The sequence below is a fragment of the Archocentrus centrarchus genome, chromosome 1 (assembly GCF_007364275.1).
Source record: "Archocentrus centrarchus isolate MPI-CPG fArcCen1 chromosome 1, fArcCen1, whole genome shotgun sequence".
NCBI classification, from domain to species: domain Eukaryota; kingdom Metazoa; phylum Chordata; class Actinopteri; order Cichliformes; family Cichlidae; genus Archocentrus; species Archocentrus centrarchus.
The window spans coordinates 19,487,370-19,514,633 of NC_044346.1; the positions used below are offsets into that span (position 1 = coordinate 19,487,370).

At 39.4% G+C, this 27,264-nt stretch overlaps 1 protein-coding gene across 2 annotated transcripts; it reads right to left on the reverse strand.

Moving 5' to 3' along the window:
* Positions 1-1,511: 1,511 nt before the first annotated feature.
* On the reverse strand, positions 1,512-24,285 carry ugt8 (UDP glycosyltransferase 8). Of its 2 annotated transcripts, XM_030736330.1 has the most exons (7): positions 24,076-24,285; positions 18,838-19,670; positions 13,294-13,436; positions 6,985-7,061; positions 5,909-6,128; positions 5,307-5,388; positions 1,512-4,452 (listed from the first exon to the last, which is right to left on the reverse strand). In XM_030736330.1, exons 2-7 carry the CDS (start codon positions 19,666-19,668, stop codon positions 4,390-4,392), a joined length of 1,416 nt encoding a protein of 471 aa, XP_030592190.1. In that variant the 5' UTR covers positions 19,669-19,670; positions 24,076-24,285; the 3' UTR covers positions 1,512-4,389. The 2 variants fall into 2 exon arrangements, with proteins under 2 accessions (XP_030592190.1, XP_030592183.1); XM_030736323.1 differs by having other exon boundaries at positions 1,512-5,388.
* Between the last annotated feature and the right edge of the window lie 2,979 nt (positions 24,286-27,264).

The following is a 27,264-nucleotide window of genomic DNA, read 5'->3' on the forward strand; positions in this document are numbered from 1 at the left end:
TTAGTATTTTATTGCTTAGCAATAATTAGCTGGGGTGTGATTCATAGTTTATAGTAGCACTTTGTGAGCCAAGCTTTCTGTCCTTATCTGATAACTTAGTACTGCACTGTGTGGAAAACCAAGATGGAGGCAGCATGTGACAACGCTTCCATGTGCTGCTTCTACAGTGTCAGACATCAAAAGGATAAACTAAACCCCATTTTTTGATGAGCAAAGGTCTCCAACTTAATTATTTTTATTGAATTGAAATAATTAATTACCCACTTTCTATTATGTCAAGGTCAGTTTAGCTCTTACGAGATGTCTTAGTGGGAAAGTCTTTCAGTCCTGTTAAATCATTTACAAAGAACTATTAATTGCTTCTGGGAAGATCCATAGGGAGAGCTCTTGGAATATGCTGTGACAAAGATGAATAAACACTGAAGGAAAGCCATCTTTCATTTCAGCTCTTACTAGCTAAGTCAACAATTTCAAAACAGAAACACCCTTAAACTAATACACACAGACTAAGTCTACCATCATTTATCAGCTTTACACAGGTAAAGACTTCAGAGATCAGTGCAGGTAAGATTACAGCACAACCTGTTGTCAAGCTATTGACAAATCCATCACACAGATATTACAGAGAGGGAGGACTTTGAACTCAATATGGTAAGCCCACTTGATCAAGCACAAAGTGTTCAGTTGCTCCTGATGATTGCCTTTGGAGATGATTGGAAAACACAAACAGGCGCTTGCAAGGTATAAGCCGGGAGGTGTGGCTAACAAGTGGTGGTGGGTGTCGTGAATGAGGCCCACTGCATTTTCTGTATTATCAGATTCCCCATCAGCAGAACCCCCGCCCCCTCACCCCCACATGTCTCACTTAACAGAGCAGCACCCACGTAGGCCACCAGTGACAACAAAACAGCATGAAGAACGTAAATTAAACATACCTGCAGATGCTTTTTACTGTGAGTCTCTGTGTCTGCAGGCCCCAGCAGGCAGAGTGAATAATTAAGTAAGCGAAGCAGAGTACCAGGCTGGGTGTTTTGTTACCCCAGTCTCACTCAGCACAAGCATACATCATTAGATAACCCCATCTATCCACTCAGCTTGTAGGCATATGTGTGTGTGTGAGAGAGTGCGTGTGTGCGCGTACACAGTTGGCTACTTTAGATGATTCTACCATTTGATACCTACAAAAACCTCTTGCTGCTCGGTAACAATTCCTGACAGAAAGCCTATACATCCCCTATCACACTGAGCCCGGCAGCATCAACTGCTGCAATCAGCATCAGCCTCGTGTGGGCTCAAAAACATGGGATGCATGTGCTTGTCTGTTCAATACTGCTGTACAATGGTAGCGAAAACAACTTAACCATTTCATTTGTTTTTCTTAATTGTACATTTCCATTCAACAAGAAATTATAGGCAGAGTAAAATAGTTTAAACTACGTGTGCAAACAAAATATGCATTTTTATTCAGCATTAGCATTTTGTTTACATTCTATTTACAACATAGACACGCATGACAGAAAAACTAAGGACTTTTTTTTTTTCAATTTAAAATTAAAGTAAAATAATGTTGAACTAATTGCAGTAAAGTAAGGACAGGAAATATATAAATGGGAGAAGGAAGAAAAAGACAAGAATAGCAAGACAGAATACACCAGGAAGAAAAGTGGAAGACAAGGACGTGGACAAAAGGAACAAGCTAGTGCACTTCAGAAGACAAAAATGATCAGTTATTCAAGCAGGTAAAACACAGACATCACAAGAACAGACATACTCAACTGCATTAGATGTACTGAAACAGAGTATGGGCATGTAAGTATGTAGGCTATAACATTAATACTGAAAAACCAAAAAAAAAAAAAAAGACCACAAACATTTTGTCTCTTCAGATCCCGTTCATAGCTTGTATAGCACCAGCAGACCTGTCAGCCACACTCATCAGTGATGACAATTCAAATATAGTCCCTGTTTTTGGTAGGGCTGGGTTAGGCTGTGCAAGTGCTGTTCTAGCTCACAGAGAAAGGAAGATGATTAAAATTTTCTGAAATGTAGTATTCATGAACATATTGGTTGGATGTTAAGTTCTTAAAAACTTTAACTAGTTACATTTTCTTTTACATTGTTGTTGGTTGTTGTTGGTAAAGAGTCTCTCTGCTGGGATCCCATCATGGAGTCATTTGCAACTTTAAAAATTAGATGCTTTGTCTATATTACAAAAAAAGCCCAGATTTTTTTTCCCATGCCCATGAGCACCTTCTAAAATACAAATCAGAAAGATAATGAAACCCCACAGACTCTAAAGATGATCTTCAGCTGGCCTTGTAATTCCACCACAGGGACAGTTATCACTTTGACACATTAATATTCACTGTAATGAACAGTTCATCTTTATTGCCTGAACTGTGCCAGTCTTTTTGCTTTTCAAATATCCATCCTCTATCAGCATTTACAATTAGAGGACATTGTGACAAGATTTTAAGTGTAAAATAGGGATAACAGTTAGGCCATATACAGTTATGTCCAGAGACACAGTTTTGTGTTGTTCTGACTCTCTATGTACACCACAATGGATTTAAAATAATCAAGATTCAACTCAAGTGCAGACATTTAATAATCATAGGGTTAAACAAAAATACTGCAGGTACCACTGAGGAATTAAAACCATTTTTTATACAGTCTCTTATTTTAAAGGGCTGGAATATAATTAAAAATAATGAGTATGAACTTCTTATTTGCTTCTTTTTTTCTCCTCCATAAATGTAGCAGGTAAAAAGTCTCGAGTAGATTTCATGTGTGGAATTTGCATTTGGAAACCATAGATGTGAAGTGTGGTCAAAGGTAATCGCAATACAACTGATACAAGGGCCTCCCCTCAGGCTCCTAAAACAAAGCAAGTCTAGATGTTAAATGGGGGCAATAGTGATGTATGATCCCAGGATCCTTTCAACAATAACAATAATAAGAAAAAAACAAACTTCATAAGCTTCAATCAAGTAAAAAAAAAAAAGAAAGAAAGAAAACTCTCCATGAAGCAGGGATGTGGTGTCACAATGTGAATACTTGAATCAGAAAAGTCAGACCGGTTCTGGAACAGCATTCTTTAGTCAGATGAAACTCGTATCAGCCTTTGATGGAAAGAAAAACAAAAGCATAAAAGGATATTTGGGACAGCAACCAATCTATAGCCTATAATCTACAGCATAGCACAGTGAAGCTAACGCGATGAATGGGCGTGAGCGGTTTCCAGTGGCTCTGGGTCACAAGCATTTATTGATGAGGTGACAGAAGCAGCTGGATGAAGTGTCAAGTCTATAGAGGTTTACTTTCTGCTCAGATTCAGAATTAAAACGTCTCCACTTCACTTGATATTGATAGTTTGATATTGATAGTTTCATCTCAGATCTATTGGTGTGGTGTACAAAGCAAAAATTCTGAAAACTGTGTCACTGTGCAAAAGCTGTATATGACCAGAGTTTATGGACATAAGAAGCCACACGACTGTCAGTGGGCCGCTTGTACCTCATTTGTTGTGTTTCACTCATTCACCCATTCTGGTCTGAAACAACCACACATACACACTGTTATTCAAGCGCACTGCATACACACATATCTGTGCGCAGAATGTGAAAAACAGACACTCAGGATTAATATAATTACAGGAGGTAAGTTTGCACATAAACCTCAACAGCATTTCTAACAGACTTACAGAAGTGAAGCACTGAAAGGAAATCTACCTGAATTTAAAAACACTTGCAACACATTAGAATTGAAACATTTATTAACAAATGATTACCAACTAAATCACAGATGAATTATGTACACGGTGAAGGATAGCACTGAAAATGACATTCAAGTACTAAATCTTTACCAAGTTATAAAATGACGAGGGATGTAGAATTAAGATACGTGGCCGAGGAAGCATCTAATCATGAGGGTAAGTAATGTTCAGACTCATCCCTTCTCTAAAAAATCTTAAGTAGACTTCCAATCTGGCTTTGCCTATCCAGAGTATCCCCAGTAGTTATCATTACTGCAAAAACATGATCTCCTTTTCACAAGGAAAAGCCAAAGAGAGTTCAGCAGAGTTGTTCTCTACCAGAACAAAAGTCAGTCAGCAGATAATGCAAAGACGGCACAGCTAAGTGCAGTCACAAGTTGGCACCACCTTGTGAAAAGGGAAAACAGTGCATTAACAAACTGGCGAGTCTAATGACAACAGTACATGCTGTGGATGATGCAAGTAAAGAAAGCACAGACGGGTGGATACTTAAAATGATTGCTACCATCAGCTCTCTCTTTGTTTCATCACTATGATGGACAAGGGTGACGTGCAGATGTGGGCTTAGAAAACAGTGTGCATGGTGCTGTCACACCACTGAGATATGAAATAAATTAAAAATAAAATATGTTACGAACTTCAATCCTTAAAATGCATTTGTACAGTAATAAATAGCTTTACCCTCTATGTACAATTTACCAAACACTCGGAGTTTGCAGTTAGAACCATTAAATGCTAAATTTTCAAAAGCTATGAATTTTTTTTTTTCTTTTGAAGAGGAGTGGGTTGGCGCGCAACATTTCCCTGCTTCATCATCCTTCCACTGGTAAGGAAGTCAGGAAGACAGAGAACGTGCAGGAAAGAAGACACATGTAGAAACAATGTCCCCAAATATGTCTTTCCTGTGTTTCATCCTCAAAGAATTCCCAATTTAATGTTGTTTTGCTACAGCTGCTGCTGCTGTTACATTTTTGTTAAATTCACCTAATTACACACACATACACATTCACCCGTGTTCACACACACACATTTTGAGCACCCGATGTCTTGCTCTGTCCTCACATGACGCATTGTGTATCCTCCCGCAGCCTCTTGCTTGTTCTGAGTAGCAGTTGCCAATTGACGCAGATCTAAGAACAGCCTTCTTTCCAAAATTTCATAAAACCACTGAACCAATGCTAGAGCTGAGTCCTTAGGGCAACTTCTTCCTCATCCCTCCTAACCCTTCATAGCTTCAATTGATCTTCTTTTCATTTTTTAAGGAGCCATTGCGTTTGTGTTTCCCATTGGCCATGTTCTCATTATGGCAATGTCCATTGGCCATGCTGCCATCATCTCTGATGTTATCTCCTCTGCTGTGGTCCCTGGCCTTACCCCTCAGCAATCGTGCCAACCGCCGCAGGGCAAAGACTGTTAGAGCCAAGGCAGCCCCTACAGTAAAGATGACATCCAGCAGGAAATACTGGTAGGGGGACACCTCGTATACAGCTGAGCGCAGGTGGCTGGCGCCGTTGTGACGGAGAATATAGCTGATCCAGTAAACAGCCCTGGTCACAGGGTGGCCTGGTTGATCTTTGTGAATATTGGAGAGATAGCGTGCTTGCTGGCGGTACCTAGGCAGGTATGTGGGCAGAGGTAAAGTGAGAAGACATAGAATGAGGAAGGAGACTTGATGAGCAAACACTGCCGGCACAAACAAATCAACATACAGCTTAAAATGAAAATGTTGGATGTATACCATGAAGTCATGAAGGCCATGGGCTATGTTTAATGTTGACTGTTATATTTTTTTATGTTCTTAATACATTTTTAATCACCATTTTATAATCATCATCTGATAGTGTCTCTGATCAGGTCATTTTATGTGGAAGAACAGTCATATGACCAGTGAAAAGCCCATTTTTTACATGTGAGCGCACACAGAGCCTGAAGCACAGAGCACAGCTTAACAGAGAAAGCTGATAACCACTGTCGGGACACTCGTCATTTCCAACTTGGGTTTTAGGTTTTGTCAACCCAGCTAAGCCAAAGAAAGCCTGACTGTGTTGCAATTTGTTCATAGCACACCCCTCAGATGTCACTGACAAACAAACACAATAATACACAAAGCATCCAGTACAAGACAAATCTAACCTGGTGTCTTTGATGACGCTGGTCAGGGCTGTAAAGAGGTCTTCCTCTGTCATGTATCTCCAGTGCAACATGATTCCCATCCCTTTGGCTGCTACGCGCGTCATAGTATCATAATGGTCTCCAAAAAGAGGTACACCTACCACCGGAACACCATGATACATGGCTTCATAGATGCTATTCAAGCCCCCGTGGCTCAGGAACGCCCTTGTGTTAGGGTGGCCTGGATGACAGGAAGCATGAGGTTAGTTTTTTTCACGTTAGGCATGTTTTGCTAAGGAAACCTAGATTAGAAACATTTTACAGAAACTGAAACATACCCTCAGTGTTATTCAAAAAGAAAAGCTCAATTTTAGTAACTCATTTTTAATATTTTAAAAGGGTATTTAAAGTATTTAAAAGACTATTACACTTAAAACACAGAAGATTTATTTTTAAACTTTCAGTGAGGCTCACTAAAACTTTAAGGCTTTGACTTACTACAGTAGGTAGGCCATCACACCACATAAAGAAATGTATTTATTTAGTGAATTATTCCTTTTAAAATGCTTCTCGCTGCTCTAGTGTGAAGTCCTACAGGCAGAATGTTTGCGTTTCATTAGTCTTGGCTCAACAAAGTGCCATTACACCATCACAGAACACAATCCGAGCCATCAGTCACTGAATGTTGTTGCACAGTCCTCATTCCAGCTAGACACAGTGAAACTGTGTCTATTCTGTCTGAAGTTAATAGGTAGGTAGGGAAAGGACCCATACTAAATAAAACCTTATATCCATAGAGTGAGAATATTGTAGAAAAACAACAAAGGCTATGGGATGTGTAAAAACATGTCCTTCAGCAACAGTACAAAGAATTTACATTCCTGAGAAGATGTGTTCAGGTTAAGCATCTGAACAGTTTATAGTTGTTTGGTTTTTAAATCTGGTTTGGAATTTTTGTTTTCTTTAATTTGAAAATGTATAGTTGTATAGTTTAGTTTTTGCATTTTTAATCACTGCAATATGGGATTGGATTTACAAACACAATTTGCTGATAAGAGAACTAGATGGAAAATTTTATGATGTTCTCATGTACTTACCTAATAAGTCATTCTGAGGCATCCAATCAACAAGTTTGGTGTTGTTTCCAAGGTTACTGGGTGGCACACCAGAAAATCTAACGGGGAGGAAACAATGAAGAGGACAAACATTACAGTTTATTTTAGTTTTGAGCTGAACATATTAAATTTACACAATTTAAAAAAGATAATATGGACCAGATCATCTTTATTAAATAATTATTGACTTCTAAACAAGAAAAAAAACCTGTAATTTGAAATCACAATGAGCTAAATGATTAATTATATATACAATATATATATATACACACACAGTATGCACTGCATATTAATTAAAGTGATTACTGAATATACAGCGTGGCTCACTAATAAGTGCACAGGTTATTATCTTGGTAAGTAGTGCCTTGATTATTATTGAACATTTAATTATTATTAACTTCCACAAATATTTCTCTAAACATGATACTTGACCACATTTTTGTTTACAATGCAGTGTTTTAACGCAAAATTTGATGTCTACTCAAGAGATCAGAAGATATCCATAAAGATTATTTGAGCTATGTTCATCCCTCACATTACAGTGATGATGCCTGTCTGACAAATCACCAAAAAAACAATAAAACCATATAACCCACAATATAGGTCTAGACTGACATATATATATATATATATATATATATATATATATATATATATATATATTAATTTATGGTTACAATCCACCTATCTAATTTATAGTTTTTATTTTTTTATAGTGTAGCTGCAGTTCTGTTTACTTTGTCTCTGCTTACATTCTTATACTGATAACATGCTTAATGTGTAACTTCTCCTAGATAATGAAATGAGCCACAGCCCAGTCTTTGATAATTTTGTGAGAGTCCATCTATGAGACAAAAGATATGGTTATTGATTTTAGAAGATGTACTCATACACAAGAGATAACATTGGGTCAAATGGTAGAAATGCATTCAGTCGTGTAAATATTTTGGAGCAGTCATTGACTCTAAATTGAACTGTGTGAACTTTGTAGCAAACCATGAAGCTGTATGGAAAAAAAAAATGGGGCCGTCATGTTCAAGGAAGTGTTCTTATTTCAATTGTTGAGTCTGTTTTACTTACTCAGTGAAATTGTTAAATGGTCTAACCGGCTGATTTGTGACCTACAGATGAAACTAGTGCCCCTGCATACTAGACAGTTACAGCGGTTGGCTGGTTTTATTTATTGACTCACACTCTTTGTGTAGTGTGCTTGCATTTCTTCCTTCTGGGGCAACGGTTTCTGGTCAAAGTGCAGAACAAGGAACCAGAAAAACCAGGAAAAAAAAAAAAATCTTTGTTCCAGCAGTCATCACTCAGATGTACAAATCATAGCTTGCTATCCTATGATGCTATGCATGCAAATTCTCTATTATTATTATTATCGACATATTTCTTCAGCATTTTGTATTATGCTTATCCGTTAGCAGCTTTCTGTGTTTGTATTGAAAATGTGCAACTCAAGACGGATGACTCACTACTGCAGATCAAACCTACATATGGGTACAAATAAAGAAACCTGAACCAGAACCAGAACCTGATGAACCATTTGGATTACAGCGCATGAACGACAAAGCCAAAAACTATATACTAGAACAGTTCTACAACTTCATAACTGTGTGATTGTGGCCTACTGACAGTACACCCCTGAATTACAGTGATTTGAAACTTGTCTACTTGCCTAGATCTAGTTAGCATGAAGATGTTCCTCATGGACAACTTAAACAACATCCACAGGCCATTGGTGAATGGAGAGCCTTTAAAAAATACCATTTTACCATAGAATCAAAACAGTGGAGAAGAGAATGCAAACACAGAACTTATTACCACCACCAAAAAATAAAAATAAAAAAAATAGGGCTGGCTCTAGGTAATGTAGTCATTAAATCTGCATCTTTTTCTTTATGCAGCTTCCTCTGTGCAAAGCACAAAAGTAAATCATTGCCACAAGAAATCCCTAGTTTCTAATGTAACACTCCAAACTTAACTGTGGTCCAAGAACTAACTGGTGTCACAGCTGGTGTGAACACAATGCAAAATGATTTTTCATTTTTATTTGCATGTTGACTCTCAGGACAGCACCACTACAAAGTCCTGTATATCTATGGACTGACTGTGCATGTGACTGAGGTAACACATACTGAAAGGAAAACAGGGCATGACTTTGTGGCACAGTACTGAACTGGTTTGAATATAAGAGACAAGGACAATTTGTGTCAACTGGAAGTTGCACTTCCGTGCAGACAAAAAGGACATGGAAAATCTCAGATGCACTCTGGGGTCACTTATTCAAAGTTTATGCAAATTAAGCACAGAATCTACAAACCATAACCCCACTTTAATGCATACCAGCATATCGTAATCAGATGCACTGAAACAATGTTTGCATGTGCAAAAATGTCTTTCCTTATTAAATGACAATAAAAACAAAACTGTGGACCAGATTTATGGATTAAACTCCTGAGGGCTATTCCAACTTGTAGTTAGTTTAAATCAATGCTTAAAAAAAACAATAAATAAAAATATTCTCCCGTATGGTTTTTAACCTATTTTCGGTTTTGAACTTCATCTATCCTCTTCTGCTTATCCTGTTCAGGGTCATGGGGGGGAGCCTATCCCAGCTGTCATGGGGTGAAAGGCAGGGTACACCCCGTACAGGTCGCCAGCCTGTTGCAGGGCCAACACAGAGAGACAGACAACCATACATACCTGTGGGCAATTTAGAATCACCAATTAACCTAACCCAGGGGTCGGCAACCCGCGGCTCCGGAGCCGCATGCAGCTCATTCAGGCTTAATCTGCGGCTCTGTGCCGCTTGTGGAAGTAAATTATAAGTATCCAATTGAAGTGCATTTCATTTTTGTCAGTTCGGTTTTTGTTGTAGTTTTAAATTGGAACATTATTGTGATCTTGAAATATTAAAATAAAATCTATTTATTTATTTTCGTTTCTCAATATATGCGTCACTCGCAGTAGCCGCTACCGGCTTCCGCTAGTATTTGCGGCTCTCACTGTTTTGTTTTCCATGGAAACCGGGGTCAAATGGCTCTTTCCGGATTACAGGTTGCCGACCCCGACCTAACCCCACTAACTGCATGTCTTTGGACTGTGGACTTTGGACACACATTTCCTCTTGATGCATTATGTTTTGTGTAAAGGACATGGATATGTGGCCCGCACAGTGCGTGCCTGGGGTCTGCTGGGTCGTCCTGTGCCACTGGGGGTGTGTCCCGGTGCCTTGGTTGTGCTTTCCTGAACTTTGGATCTGTTTCCTGTCCCTCAGCTCCTGCGGTGCTGTGGACTCTTCTTCCTCGCTGTCCGTGTTGCCTCGGTGGGATCGGGATGTGCTGTCTGGCCTTTATTGGGTCTCGGCGGGGGCCACTGTCACTGGTGGAGGCCTTCCTACAAGTTCCTGGCTCGGCACACGGGAGTACGTGTGTAAAAGGGTCAATGAAAATGTTTCTAAACATTTTTATGTCTTTTAAACTCTCAAAATGACAGGTGGTGGAAGCAAAATCTTAAAATAAATGATAGGGAAATATATGTAGGTTTATATGTTTAGATTTTTCTTTACAAAACACTGGCACATATTTTTTAGCAAAATTATGTTAATGTAAAGATTTAAAAGTGTGGAAAAGGTATCGAGAGCGTTGAGTAGCATTATTTTAATTCAGTTGAATTCCTTGCAGCGGCACCACCTGACTTACTGATTGTGCCACCAGTGTTCCACAATCATTTTGGATGTCTGCATTGTTGTATCTGCTTGCAATAGCATATATATATATATATATATATATATATATATATATATATATTATATATATATAGCTATCCTATATGTGGCCCTGAGGTGTTAAAGCATGCTGCAACTTAAGAGAGCAATACTGCAAAAGTACACAAAACACAACAGATGATGAATAAACCAGTAGAAGTAGAAAAAAAATATCTCACAAAACGCAACAAAATCTTTCTAGGGAGACAACAACATGACATGATTATTATTATTAGTAGTAGCAGCACCATAGTGTAGTGGTTTACAAATTTGCTTAGCAAGCCAAAAATTCCAAGTTCAAGCCAGGAAAGAGACACATATCCCTTGGGGGGGGGGGGGGGGGGGGGGGTGTCAGGAAGGGTATCCAGTGAAAAAAAATCTGTCAAATCAAATCGCAGCTACTTGCAGTGGTCCCCCTTTGTGAATAATGGAGCAGATGTAAGTGGCCAATTTTTTTTATCTCTCCCTTAAAAGAGTTTATATATATATATAAACTCTTTTAAGGGAGAGAGGCAAGAGAGACAGAGATATATAAAATTCAAATGTACTCAAAGTGAATTCATAACAGGTTTAACTCCTGTATGTTGTGAACTGACTAAATGATTCTAAAAGGAAATGTGCACAAAAAGATGCACTCCATGTCCGTGACATGCCATGTGTTTCAAGTGGTGAAGCATTTCCACACATTCTGCATATGCATGCCACATTTATAACCCCCATCTATCCATCTCTGTCTGCTTCCCTCCCCAGCCCATACCTCTTTCATCTCTCTTTAACAAAGCACCAATTCACTGTCCTGCCATTCAAAGCCTACATTCATGGAGCCAATTATCAATGACGCGATTCATTTGGCTGGCTCCCTGTACCTGTCATCAGCCCTCTTCCTTTTTCAACCTCTTAGTTTGGAAGGGACACTAAAAGCCAGATTACCATGTCATATACAAAATCTTGGGCCTTAAAAGAGGCTCTTGCCTGTTTCCAGTCCTTGTTATTCCTCTCCTGTAGATCTGATGATGATACCTCCATATGAAGCCCGATTATCTTAGTAAGAAAAATGAGGGAACTGAGGAATGCGATTCAGTATCACAAAATGATGCACTAACAGACACACCCCTTATTACAATAAAATATTGCCTTTTCTTTGTTTTTGTTTTTTTTTTGCCACCCTGTTCCAAGCAGACACTACAACCATAATATGATCCTCTGAGGACCCTCCACCCAGTCTTTACAACAGTCCTGCAGTTTAACCTTGCACGGTACAAGTTGCTAAGGAAGTCGAACCTCATGCACCGTCACCCCTTCCTCTTTAAAACTCTTCACCAGAACTAAATAAAAGTAGTCACGTGCACATAAAATGACCTCATTTGCTAAGGCAGAGGAGGTCAGTAAGCCAACATGAGGATTTATTAAACAAACTGGCCTACAACAAGAACAAAGTCCCATTTCACCTTGAGCTCTAGTGGCCAGTTTTATCTGCATTTTCTGAAAGAAAAGAAAAACAGTCCCAATAAGATAATCACTAAAGCCGGCACAGTCTTTGAACTTTATCCTTGTACTTCTTGCCTTTTCTCATTCATCATGTGTGGGATCTAAAAATGTGATGACACTAAACAAAAGCTGATTCTAGAGAAAAGGAATGGCGTAATGTGGTATTATCTTTATTAAGACTTTAATGTTACACTGCATTGACTAAAAGATCTGTACTTGCAGTCTGAATACTGAATACAGCAGAAGAAAATCTAAATCTCTGGTCTAAAACTAAATAAAAACAACAGTTACATAAGTGTATTTACATTGATTTACATCTAATGAAAGGTTAATAGTTGATTTTTATGACATCACTAGAAACTGTGAAGTTAGACTCTATTAAGGCCCTATTAAGGATTAACAGGTTGATGGATGGAATTTTAAAGCAATGCAAAAGTAGTTTCCAAGTTTCCTTCATTTTATTTTTCAGGTCAGTGGATTAGTACAGGACTAGGTAAATGATTACAGAGATTCTGCAGCTAAAAGTAAAATAAAGCAACACCTGTCAAGTAACAGGATCATATACCGTCTATGTTTTTGTGCCTCACTCATAAAAATGCCAAGCATGTTTATCAGAGCAATACTCAGACTGAATTACTCATCTTTTGAAATGTTGCCAAATAAAATAAAATAAAATGCGAATCTACTGCCACATTAAATCATAAAGGTACCATCAACTAGTCTTAAGCTCTCCTGTGGCAAGAACAAGTGCCTAATTCTGTTTGATCTACCAGATGACCTCAAATAAAACCCTGAAAGAAATGTTCTGTGGGGATGGACTTTGACCTTACGTGAGGGCCTGCCTCCTATAAACAGTGCACCACCTCTATTTTATCACATCCCATGGTAGTCGCAAAGTTGATTAGACATAAAACAGAATACACAGTCAAAAAAATCACGCGACATCCAGAGCCCCCTAAGTGCCGAGTGGAAGACTGCTGTTAATTTAAGACTTTAGAAAGTTTAGAAAGTTCACATCTTAGTAGATTCTTTACCTCCAGATGACACGTTGGGGCAGCCTGGCGAGGGCTCCTGCCAGTTTGCGAGCAATGTCACTGGAAAGGTATTTTACTCCAGCTCCAAACGACACAACTACAAAGCCATGCTCCGCTGTGTCTTTCACCCATTCCTCAAAATCCTGTAGGAATATGAGGGGGGGAAGACATAGGAGGGATAAAGTACAGTTTGATAATCTGTATTGATGCCTGTGAAATTGAATGTGTAATATTACTATGCAATAACCACGATTGTATCTTAGCTGTGTTTTGTCATCTTGGTCCTGCTTATTTTCTTTTTTTATATGTATATAATCATTTGAAATTGCTGCATTGTACATAAGACGATTTAACTCTGTATATTTTAGAGCATTAAGTGACATCAATAAAACAGGACTCCGTCACATAAACTTTGAACATCGTCTGTTCAGGTTTACAGTCACGCCTACATGATGATAACATTTATTGCACTCAGCATTTATTGATAACACTCAGCAGAGCTTATTCCAGACATTCATTTTGACAGGTTTACAGATAAATGTAGGATGATGTCATAAGACTCAATGAATGCTTCCACGCAACTTAAATATGAAAACACAGTACGCTAAACACTTTTTAATAATGTTAGAATAACCAGTAATAATGTTTGAAGGCAAGTAAGCAAAGAGGCTCAAGAAACCAGTAACATACTAATGTAACATGTACAACTCTAGTGATCATATCCCAGCTTGCACACACTGTAGAAATATATCTGTTTAAGTTCAAGTCCTTTGATTTTTAACATAAAAATTATATGTTCGTTAAAGGACAACAGTAGTGACCCATAACCTTCATCATACAGTATCAATCTCATATTACTCTGCTGTTTTCACAGCCACATGTCCTTTCACCATATACAATAGTTTTTTTTTTTTAATTATTATTCCATCCATCCATCCATCCATCCATCCATCCATCCATCCATCCATCCTCTCCCAATTATCCTTTTCAGGGTCGTGGGGGGGCTGGAGCCTAAAGCAGCTATCATAGGGTGAGAGGCAGGGTACATCCTGTGCAGGTCCCCAGTAAATATGACATTAATGCAATTTTAACATAATAACAATGTGTTCAAAGAGGCACCACCAAATAGTCTACTATGTGAAACATTACTTACTGCTGATTATCAGCAACCAACCACACACTAAAGAGACCAAATGTTAAGTGAGACCAAAAGTCAAAAGAGCAGCCGGCCACTATATACAAAACTAACACTAAATAACATTCACTATATTTACAGGCCCACTGTAGCACCTATTCAAATATAAACTCACATAGAGGGTCAGTATACCTAAAGCCCCAGTCACACAGGCCTAAGACCTGCTGGCAACATCCAGGCAATCACCCATTGCTAGGGACGAATGTATACTCCTGACTGGCTGGCGAGGTTGCAGGCAATCACTGTGAAATCAACTGGTAAAGTCCCAGCCACACAGGCACAGAGACCAGGCAACCACAGGTCGCTATGGAAAAATGTGGACTCCATGGCCAGCTGGCAAGCGGTTGCTGGAGGTTGTTGACTGTTGCTGCACCAAAAACCCTGTGATTGCTTTGGCCGCAAGCAGATCACCACAGTCATTTGTACTTTGCATGGAAGATGCTGACTTGTCTACAAACACTCCAACACCAACTACTCGCTAAGCAGGAGTGGAACTGTTAAAAGCTGCGCCTTACCCCTGCAACCAACACATACTTTATCCCTCTTATGTTCCTCACAGAGCTGTTTTGTGCAGCATCCTCTCTGCGACAAATTTCACCCAGCAACAGCCAACAACCACTAACCAACCAGTCAGGGAATAACCCAATAACGAACCCTAGCGACCTGTGGTTGCCAGGGTGGGGCTGCTAAATTTTCCTACATTTCCTTAAGTGGGATTTGCCAGTGTCTGTTTGAAGCTATCTAGTTAGGCTCACCTTTTAGCTTTGTGTTCTAAGGTTTGATATAGTTAAAGATTCTGCTGCCACTACATGTACAACAGAGAAAAACTTAATTTCTTGTTGCTTTAAGAAAACTCAGCAGAGGCACATCTCTCAAGAAATCAGTTGGTAACAAAGAGTTTTTTTTTTTTCTTTTTTCATTTGAACTACTTTTACTGGAAGCAATCCTGTTGCCTACAGTTGGGAGAGTGAAATCACCAGGTTAACAATAAATTTGAGTATAGTTATCCATAATGGTGGACTGGAGCAGATGTCTTGTACCCATGATTGGCTGTTTTTGAGCACTTCTGTATTATTTAAAGCCACGTTGGATATTTCAGAGCTCCAAGTTATAATTACTAATTGAATGTTGCACAGTATTTGCAAGCCTGAAACTGGCAAATGTAGGATTATCTCTATGGAGGTACACACAGGTTAAATCATTACCTTTTATGGCATCATTTTCTCAAGTCTTTTTACACACACACAAAAAAATGAGTACTGTTAATATGCTGAACTTATCATCCTAATTATTGCCTATCCACTATCCTAAATGCCATCTTTATTCAGTGGTCTATTAATATCAATTTACTAAAACATTTAAAATGTCAGTTCTGCCATTAATATGACAGAAATCATGAGTTCCTACAAACTACATTGAGCAAATTTAAACTAAAAATGTCCATGTAAATCCAATATTATCCTCCTATGAAGCAGTTTTCCTGGAAGAAGGAATTACCAAAATGTCTCTCAACAGGTGCTAAATAATAAAAGTAGCTTTATTTGTGTAGCACTTTTCAAAACACGGAGTTACAAATAAAAGCCACACGTAAGTATACAGTACCATGGGTGAGTTTGTCCAAACATCTGACTGATAGTGTACATGTTTCAAACATACAGACATCATCAACCAGGGTCAGACATTCACTCAGACATATTCTGTACATGCTGCAAACTATGACCCAAATTAAAGGGGAAAAGGTTAAGTTTGGGCGTCATAGCCTCAAAAGCACGATCGCCTCTGGTTCTAAAATTACAGTGTAGAACAGGAGACCCTGGTTAGAGGGTTGGAGAGGCCGTCTGCAGTAATAAGGTCACAGTAGCTCTGATATATAAGCAGGGGCCTGTTCATATAGAGCTTTATATGTTAATAAGAGGATTTTAAAGTGGATTCTGAATTTCACTAGAAGTCAGTGAAGGGATGAAAGAAGTGTGATATGTGAATGTCAGCTAGTTTTTGTTAGCAGCTTTGTTGCTGCATTCTGCACCAATTGGAGATTTGCTGAGATATGATACCAAGGTTTTTAACTGATGATTTGATGTTACTACCGAGGGGGCCAATATACTGACTGACCTCCTTGGAGAAATTGTCAGGGCCAAACACGAGAACCTGAAAGAAGAAATCGTAACAGACAGCTAGGACTAGGAGTTCTGTTTTGAAAGTTATGGGTAATTTGAACTTGGGTTTGCTAGGGTTGAATGACTGAACTAACACATACTGGCTGTTTGAGAATTTTACATAGTAAATCGTTAACCTTAAAAAGTAAATAGCAAGTGAACAGCAAGATGCTTTCTCCTTTTATGTTGTGTCGAGCTAGAGTTGAGAGTTGTATACAGACACTGATGATGTTTCTCATCAATATTACGAGGGAATGTAGTGCAAGAAGGCCTGGCGTGTTTCTTAGACAATATTCTATCCCCAGGCCCAAGAAAGGTTCCTCACCAACAGTGAAAGAGTCTGTGTGCCCTGATCATTAAAGATCATGTGTTATTGCCAGCTTTTTTATTCATTTACAGGCATTTACACACCTACAAATTAAATACATTTGCTCTTACAGGTTGCCGAACTTACAGCAGCCAGTTGGATATTTATAACAAACCACCCAACCCTGGGGCATGTCCAAATGTGCATTTAGAAGTCTTTAATTTGTTCTATAGTAAAATATGCATTTGTAAATGTTAAGTGAAGATAGGCTAAAAGTAGTTAAGGACTGATCAGGGAGCAGCCATGTTCGAGAGACAGGATTGCAGGGCAAGTAGAGAGAGGGAGGCTAATGATCCAGCTGCAGAAGCTAAGGCCGGCCCTGGCACAGAGCGGCTTCAGGGGCACACTGGGCTCTGTGTCCCAAGAGCATACCCCCTACTGTCCCTACAACGCAGCCTTAGTGACCCCATAAAAGAGTCTCAGTGTCCCCAGAGTTCTGCCCAGAACAATGACCTCATTCTCCCTCCATTTCCATTCTAACCCTCCACATAACACTGCACAATACTCCCTATTAGCTGGAGTGGCATTCCTAAAACCCTCCGCAGCAGATACCGACAGCCCGCGCTCGCAGTGTCCAAACGCTCAGCTAACCCCCATCTCTACCCGCCTCTGCTCTGCTTGACTCACTTCCCCCTTTTGCTCAAAATCTACCATGTCCATTCAACCCAAACCCATCCTCACCCCAGCCTTTTCTAGAAAAGACTGCCTTGTAGCATAGTGTGGTTAGAAAATATAACAAGTGACACAAACAGACAATGGAGGGAAGCTAGTGTGGATAGAGGCAAAAAGTACTGAAAGTCAAACTGTGAAGACAATAAAGAGGAAAATAATATCAAGAGATGAAAGTGCAGAGAAACAATTCATTAACTAGAGAAGTGTGAATTTAATGAAATTCAAGCTACATGTTGCAGCCAAGCCTATAGGAGTGTCCCAAAGGTTAGTTTGCAACAACTAGTTAATTTCTCTGCTATTTTTTAATCAAATAGTTTTTTTTATTATTATTATTATTACATTTTAGCAGAAAAAAATTCCTAAATTTTGTTGTCTCTCACTTCTAGTGTGACTATTTCATGCTTCTCATGCACAACAGTTAACAGAATATATTTGACCATTGACTATGGGAAACAGACATTTGTCATCATTTTCTGGTTAATGAGATAAGAAGATAATATGCAGTGAGATCGATTAAGGAAAAAAATTTAAAAAAAGAAATATGTCCTTTCTGATACCTTTATATTAACTCCCCTAACGTATTAGGGTTCACAACCACAGACCACACCCACAATGAAAGGACAAAAAATGTATGTATATAAGAGGACTGTTTAAATTCAACATGAAAAAGGAATATATATATATATATATATATATATAAAAAAGATTACCAAGTCAGTAAAATCCCTGGAAAAAGAGTACAGCTTCCCATCGCGCCCAATGAAATTTACATAATGGCGTGTTTCAAATCCAGGCCGAGCTTCAGGCATGAGCTAGCTATTGTACTGCAGTGCTTATTTCACTACTGCATAAAGGCACTTATGTTGAGGCTCCTATAGAGGCCTCTGTGAGTACTGGATGCAGACACATTCATGAAATTAATGAGCTCATCTCAAACACAAGTTAGGATTGAGCATAATGGAAGTATGTACAGGAATTTCTAAAGGTGTGAGATGGCATACCTGAAAGTTTGAAAGCTATCATTTTGCAGTTTAAATATTTGCTGTTTCTTAGACCACTGCCAGCAGTGTTTCATATCAAGGAGAAGGATGGTAGTGTAATAAAGTACTTTGTTGCAGGACCTGTTGCCATTTTGTGTCCCTCTCGATACTGACCTGTGGCAGTGGGTTGGGAGGCTCAGTGAGGATGCCCCCTATGTATACCACATGCGGAAGGGTGGGCCTAGGGAATTCCAGAGCCATGTCAGTGCATAGCATCCACAGCCGACTTCCCTGCACCAGGTCAGCCATGGCCACTTGAGGCTTTACTCCATGTTTCTTCATAATCCGGTCATACTTGGGCAGTGCAATATAATGGACTCCAAAGCGCTGCACCAGGTAAACAGCTGTGTTTGCGATCCTCTGCATCAAGGACATGCGATCAGTCAGCAGCGAGTTGAATTCCGGTACGTATGATAGTGGGGCTGGTGCTCCAACCTCTGCAGGGTACCACAGGCCTGTGCTAAACACAGCATATTGCACACCCAGGATATGAGCAATCACAAAACCGCACATTTCATTGGGGTCCACTAGCAGCAGGTCAAACTTGGCCTCTTTCAGGCGGTTCATTACTTCAGTGCTGCCAACAACAGCATCACAGTTCTGAGAGTAGTGGTCAAGAATGTCAAACAGTTCGAGAAATGTCAGGCGGCCTGAGAAGATGTTGGTGACTTTGGATTGGAGAAAATTGTCAGCTGTGGTGCTGTTAAAGATCCCTGGATAGCGCTGTAAATGGTAGTGAGGAGAGGGCGGGACCTCACGACCTTCTGAAACTAGAAAATGGGTCTCGTGGCCCTCCTTGTGTAGAGCTGTTGCCAGCGTCTTGAAGATGTAGAGGTGCGATTCAAACATGATGGGTGGAACCACAATTACTTTAGCAGCTCTTGTCACACTGGGACTCCAAGTGAGGAGGCCCAGGAGGAGTAGGAGTGATGAAGGTAGTAGCATAGCTGAAATGATAAAATAAAGCAATATTATAATTACAGCAGCAAAATAATGTACACTGTGCAGTACAGGCAATGCTATGTTATAATACAGATATAATTCACTGTTGATCCAAAAGCACAAAAACACATTAAATGTTTAATTGATTCAAGAAATGCATCATGAAGTTGATGTTTAATACTGGGACTCAAATGTCTGAATGGGTACACTTTGCACCTTCAGGGATGAGCCTGATATAAAATTGCTGGTCAGCCCAAACAACACCAAGAACCAAGAGAAGAAACAGCTTTTTAGATATGTTTACTTTGTAGTTTAAACCTTTATCTGTATCAGCAGCGCACAATTCAGAGAGGCAACAGACTCACACAGAACACGGAAAATCTTATTTCCTACTCAGTGAACTTCAAGTCTGGAAATTAATTCAGCAGAATCACGTCAATTTACTTTCAGTTCTCATACATACTAATCAATATGCAGAAATTACAAGGTCTCTGCATTTGTGTGGTTTAATTTCTCTAGCATCAACACTTTGCATTTTCTTATTAACCTCTACTTTCTTCTGAAGTACTTCGATTCCACCCCTTCATCTCTAATCACTCTGTGCAACAACCGTCGCTGACATGGTGTGGGTAGCACCAACGTCATTCTGAACCTCCGGCCGCCCTATTCACAAATACAAACACAAAGAACTATTATCAAGCCACCATTTCATAGCTTGTGCTCTATATGCCTACACTCATTCTCTCTCTCTCTCTCTGACTAATAATCAACAGTGGAAGCCTCTTTATGGAGAGTCATCTATTACCCATGTTATTCTAATCCACAATGACTAACCCAAACTCTCCTTCCATGGGGTGTTACACTTTTAGGGGTGTGCTGACATTCAGGGGAAATCTGTAAGTTACAATACATGACCAGTGCTATCAATGCTATTTAACTGCTTGTAGATGAATGTCAGTGTGGGAGTCCCTGCTCTCCTGTCCTGTTTTATCTTTACAAGGGTAATATCTTCTGATTGTTCTGATTGCCTAATAACAATTTCATTGTTATTTCTAAACAAGTTTTAACGCGGAACATTATGAAGAGATTTCGATGAAAATTTCCAAAGCTGTTGTGGGTGGTACAAAGAACAATTGTTAAATTTTGGTGGTGAGCCGGATCACATCCCAGATTGAGGATTTTGTAAAGTGATTCTTTATCAATGCGACAATGGAGAAAATATTCATATACTTGCATCGAGCCTCATGAGGATAAAAGAATGAGGGTGCAACATAACCATAAATTCTGTCATACAGCAAAGTGTGTTCACGATCGAAGGAGGATTTGGTATTTAATGATCCATAATGCTGAAAATTATTTAGGATTGAGTATGACAACATTGGGTAGTGTCTACTGCAGCGTAGTATTGGCACATAGAAAATATGGAGAGGGCAAGCTCCTAGTTTATTTTGTTATTGTTATTATTTATTATTATTATAAGAGCAAAACAACACAGAAGTAACAGAACAAAACTACTTAGCAGGTTTTGAGAAAAAAACAAAAACTGAAGTTTAGCTTTAACAAATAAAATCTAAATTATGCAATTGTCTTTAAATTATTCTTTTAATCCAGTTCTGTGTTAGGGAAATATAGATATGGCAAATATACCTGAGTGTTGTTAAAAATCAAACCAAGTACAGTTTTTAACAAGAAGCACTAACATCCAGTCAGTGTCACAACATGGTAATTATACAGTGATTAACACTCTCTAATGCAGACTAAGATTTTCGGGATATAGCGCAGCAGGAGGAGCCCCCTTGCTGTTTCCTCAGTAGGAGTTCATTAGTTCAATTCACTGTGCTGAGAGGAGAGATGTAACGTCCAAGAGCTGATATTAAGTCAAACACAATTCAGCCTTTAGCTATTTATTTTGCTTCATATCTCTCAAGTGGAGCAAGATAAACTGCTCTTAGATTTCTTTGCAGCAAAAAAGAATCCAACTGAGGGCCTCAAAGGGCAAGTCTGGCTAGCCTGTGGTAATAACACTCGAATTTTAGAAAATCAAAGAAAAACAGTCTAAAAGATTAAATGGGCTCAGGCACCCAGATGATGGTAGCTTTGAAGTCCTATTACTCAGCTTGCCGGTGACTGCGGCTGAAGACAGACTTACAAGCTCCCGAAAGGTGTAAAGTCTGATGAAATCACTGTCCTTTTTAATCATATGTGGAATTAAAGCTTCATAATGAAATCAAACGTAGCCACTTGGCCTAATGGTATCATCAAAAATATGTCAACACATGTATGTGTGAAAAGTTATAACATGCCAGGTATACAAAAGGTTAATTGCAATTCTGTGATATCTGCAAAACTAATACTTTGTATTGTTAAGTCTAAGATGGAAGGTGATGTAAGAGCACTTCACAGATAAGTTAAGGTCAAGAGTCTTTACATCTTGAATTGGGGGAAAACAAACCAGAAAGTGGAAAAAGCCAAGACATGTGAACACTGTTTGTATTAGCAACATGGTGGTTATGCATGTCCTTAACTCTTAAAGCTTCATCAGCAAGTGATAGAAAGCGCAATAAGCACACTGGGAACTAGCAGAGAGAATTATGTCTCTATAGAAATATGCACTGATAGAAGTATCAATAGAAATCTAGCAAAATAAGTCATTAGAATTAGGCATCCACAAAATCATAAGTCCACAAGCCAAAAGAAATTCTATATTCGCTTTAACCTCTTTGTCTCCAAGGTATCTTTCCTCACATTTACATTTTTTCTCCATGGGACTACGCTTTACTACTTCCTCCTTGCATCTTGTTTATGTTGCTGACTCAGAAGAACAGGTTGGGCAGGCTCTCTTCTTCATAAGTTAATAGCTAAGTTAGGCAGATAAATAAAGCAGACCGGGACAAAGGAGATGTGCTTCCAGTCACACTACCTCATGAATGTGATGTGAACTACGAAACGAGGATTTACCAGTGAGCGTGGCCAGGCAGGCTCTGTCCTTTTCAAGAGTTACAAGCTGTGTCAGAAAATAAAGAAATGAAGGAGACCGGAACAAAGTAGATACATTTTACAGCCAAGGTGTCTCGTTACTGCGATGTGAACTAAAATAAGGAAGCACTGATGAACGTGAGAAGTAGCTGCAAATGGAGAAGTCAAACTGAGAAGTCTTTTTTTTTTTTTTAAGCAATTAAAACCATTAATTAGCATGTGCTTAAACATGATTTGGGGGGGGGGGGGGGGTGCCACTCTTAATACGTGGCACAGTTTGGTAAGTATGGCAGGCTGTCACAGTCTGGGAGGGTTATTCTTGTATCCTGTATAATAAGGGTTTGATTTGAACAAAGGTACACCTTATGACACATACTAACAGTTTGAGTGATAATCAATACAGCAAAGAATTTCTGAGGATAAAATTCATCAATTCAAGTTAGACTGACGGTAGTCTGTTTATAAATGACTTTCACACATGAAAACAAGAGTGACATAACTGCCTTGCAGAGATTCAATGGTAAGGACTTTTTAAAAAAAAAAAAAAAAAAAAAGTCGTCAGGTGATCTCTCTGCGTTGGTGGAACATGATTGGCTCAACAGGTGCTCTGATGTTAACGCTCCCCTGGGCGGAAAAAAAGAAAAACGCCACCGAGAAAGAGCGTTTGCACGCTTGGTTCTGAAATAGCTAAGGTCATTTAGGACAACCCACTGGACACATGATATAAATCTGTAAAATTTAAACAGCAGTGATGAAACAAAGTGTTGCCAACGGGTTTCTTATCATATGTGATAAATATGCTGACTCAAAATGCCACACTGATGTACCAATTTTTTTTCTTCCCACAGCTCTATATTCTAAAGCCCTGTACATCGAGCATGTCTTATGTTGTGGGTGAAAAGATTAAAAACACAACAAGAGAAAAAGAAATAAGAACAGATCATTCAAGCCCGGAATACCAAAAATCCTGAGACCAAAAATTGCTTTTTTTTTTTTTTATAAAGGAGAAATTTCTTAATAAAGTTGCCATGGAAACATATATTCAAGACTGCAATAGTGATGCTACAGAGGATTTTTAAAACAGCACCAAAATAAATCAGCTTTTGAATTATAATTTTAAAAAAAATGCGAAACGAAATTCCATAATCGACCATGGAGACTTTTTCGGTACGGAGATTTTCGCAAGGGACGCGAACACAATGAAGCAACCTGGCTACACCTGCACCTCGAGGGGGATGGGGGATGCGCTATACCGGCTGTGCTTTAAAAAAGAAAAGAAAGGGAAAAAAAGAAAGAAAGAAAAGTAGCCTATAAAAGTTTGCCAGTCAACTTCGACAAGTTACATGTATGAAAGAACCAAACTAACCAGTTTTATTGATTAAACAGGTAACAACACCTGTTGACGCGCACTAACTCCGCACGGGTTGGCCTTACCTGGAGACTTCAGTGTAGCTCAGGAGTAGTAGAGGGTGAAACTGCAGCAGTCCCGATTTTCCTGAAGAGAATTTTAAGGGTCGGGGAGACAGAACACAAAAGGTAGTCAGAAAAATACCTCCCCCGACAACCGAGTACGAGCGGAGGGAGCATGAAACTCGTAAAGCCAACTCAGGAGTGGCCGAAAGGCGGGACTAGCGATGTCGCAAAATGGAAGTGAAGGAGTGGCGGAAAGGAGGGAGGAGGGGGTACTGACGGAGTGGTTGAGACAGAAACGGTTGAGCGTAGCAGCCCAAACAGGTAGGCCTGTTTTGCTTGTTGTAGGTGCCTCCATTCGTGTTGACACTGCGATTAGTGTAAAGGTCGTAGGTAAGGTAGAGGAGAGGCTGTTTAATACACTAAACATACTGCCTGACATACTAAATCTATTACGTTTTATTCTTTTTTATTTAGACTGTTATTTATACACCATCAATGAGTTTGTAGCTGTGTAATGACTGGATGTTGTGGTATCACATTCTAAAGCACCCATTTAATGGGTTTATTAATTTCACTCACCTTTTATGTGGGTGTGCTTCTTATTAGCTCCCGGTGGTGCCGGTAATCAGCACTCAGTTCACCTGAACCCGGTAAATATTCCATATTTATGGCATCATCAGCGTGATTGATTACTCAGCAAAATGCTGGGAGTGAGCAACTCCAGTACCCCATCTGCTCCATTTCTTTGTTAGTTTTTCCTTTTTCTACAATGAGAAGAATTCCACAAGATAATCAAATAATATCAGATGATATCAGTGTGAAAAAAGTAACTTTATTTCTCAAATCATCCATTTACAGGAATATAGTACCATAGACACATACTACACCTGATATTAGCTGTGCTGATATTGTTTCTGGGAAAGTGGGCCAACTTAACTCCCCACGCGAAAGCAGTGAATAAAGGAAAGATGCTTATCAGACAGCAAAGAAGTAGAGATAAAGACTTTGAGGGGGGAGTTTGTTGTAATAATGCTGACGGTGTAACCTTAACTGTTGCACAAAGAAGCAGGTCTGTTTACACGGCAAACACGGAAAAAGAGGTGGGAATGCAAAGTAATTTGGAGTGGGTGGTGGGGTTAGGGTATACTGGAGAGCAGGGCCATAATGTGTGTGTGTAGTTAAAGACAAATGGATGGTTCTTCTCTAACTAACAGTGATCCATTTGTTTATGAGCCTGCCCTACACACACACACACACACACACACACACACACTGCATTTTTTTTTTTTTCCCCTGATACATTCAGTGCCCTCTCCATCCCATTTCCTCAGCTATGCCCTGAGTCATCACAATATGCAATTCAGCTACTGGCTGCTGGGCCTGAGCATCCACTCTGTCCTCCAATCCAAAGGGGCCTGTATGTGGATTTAGAGTGTATGCAACTGTTTACTTGCCATTTGTCTGTTAGCTGGCTTCAGCCTTCACCCTCCCTCACCATGCGTCTCTTTCCCACCCTACCTCTGGACACTATTTCTCTCTGTTTCACTCTCTCTTTTCCACCCCCCCCCCCCCCACTCTTCCAATGCTATTGTCTTTCTCTCTGTCCCCCCACCCACCCACCACCACCACCACCACCCTACCACCCTCCAGATATCAGGTGTGTTACCTGAGCTCTATATCAATAGTTAATCACCCTGGGACACTCAATCTACAGAGCACCACCGAAGTCTCCCGTGGAGACTTGCGGCATTCATGGTGTGCATCTGCGTCTGTGTTCGAGAAAAGAAAAAGAGGAATGGGGGGCTGCAGAGACTTTCATAATGTGACAGAAGTCTGAAGCTGCCGAGTGAGCTGGGACGGAGAATGGGCAGGGCAAACAAAGAGAGAGATCAGTAAAAGAAAAAGTGTAGGCACTCAGGGAGCTTGGATTTTGTAGTACAGAGCAACAAAAAAAATCACACTGTACATGAAGACGTGCCAGAAATGATCAAATCAAATCAGTTTGCCCCTGTTTATGTGGTTATGGAATAAAACTGAAATGGACAGGTAGCAGCCCTCAGCAATAAGATAATTGGGCAGAAGCTGGAGGACAGAAAATGCTGATATGTTTGATATATGTTTATTTGTGTTTATCTTAAGAACTTGACCAAAAATAAGAGGGACTGTGCTTCATGTCCTGTGCTGTACCCTAGTGGAGAAACAATAGTATTGCAATTCAGTGAGACGGATGGATGGATGGATGGATGGATGGATGGATGGATGGATGGATGGATGGATGGAAAGAGCTGCAAATTGCTTGTTCAGCTGCCATGTTGACCAGTTACTAGGTTCATTAGACAGGCTGACTTTGTAAGAAGCTATGCATGTACACTGAATAAACTGAGTAAAATTTAATCAGGGTGCAACTCTCAGTGACAATTTACAAGGCGGCAAGTAGTGATGTTGCATTTGATTGCATCACACTGTGAGGTGTAATGCAAATGAAAATGGTGGCTGACAAAACATTATAAATATGCCATTAATCACAACGTAGAATAGGGTTTCAATTCCACTCCTTTAAATGTGAGCAAAACTGCATATTAAAGGTTTAGCATTTGTATTTATTACAGGATCATTGTACTGCTTTGTACTAGAGGGGCATCCAATTAACTGGTTAATCTGTTCGCAACAATAAGTGGAATTTAAATGACAAGGTGAAAACATATTTTGCAGGATTCTTCTAGTAATACAATCATATATATTTTTCAGAATGAAAGGCAGTCTTTATGAAGACTGTTACCGTGTACTGCTCAAAGTATATTTGAATAACTTATTAGCTGATTCCTGATCATTAGCTGGTTTGCCTTTCACTCTGACCTGCTCGGAGTTTTATTGCTGATGCCCTGAAGTCTACTTTTAGCCAAGAAATAGAAGTTTGCCTCAAGTAACGCCTCTCTTTTTGTTTCATGTAATATGTAATGATTACCACAAGGGGGAGAACAAACACCACGACCAAAAGGTCTGTGGTAAGCTCTGTCAGTTGAGTGAACTGACTAATTGATAAGATACAGCAATTAATCAACCGTTTTACTAACAGCTTTTCTCATTTAATTTATGGGTGTTTTTTGCACACTAAGTACAAATATGTACATTTACAGTTCTGTGAATAAGTCTTGAGCCACTCCTCATTTATTTATATTTTGCTTCCAAGGAGCCAGACTGGACAAGACC

Excerpts from the sequence above, each read along its gene's own strand:
- ugt8 (XM_030736323.1), bottom strand. The coding sequence starts at position 19,668 with ATGCTACTACCTTCATCACTCCTACTCCTCCTGGGCCTCCTCACTTGG. Across the intron at positions 13,437-18,837 it reads CTCCCAACCCACTGCCACAG|GATTTTGAGGAATGGGTGAA; the intron begins GTCAGTATCGAG and ends ATATTCCTACAG. Across the intron at positions 6,129-6,984 it reads GCCTCAGAATGACTTATTAG|GCCACCCTAACACAAGGGCG; the intron begins GTAAGTACATGA and ends CCTGTCATCCAG.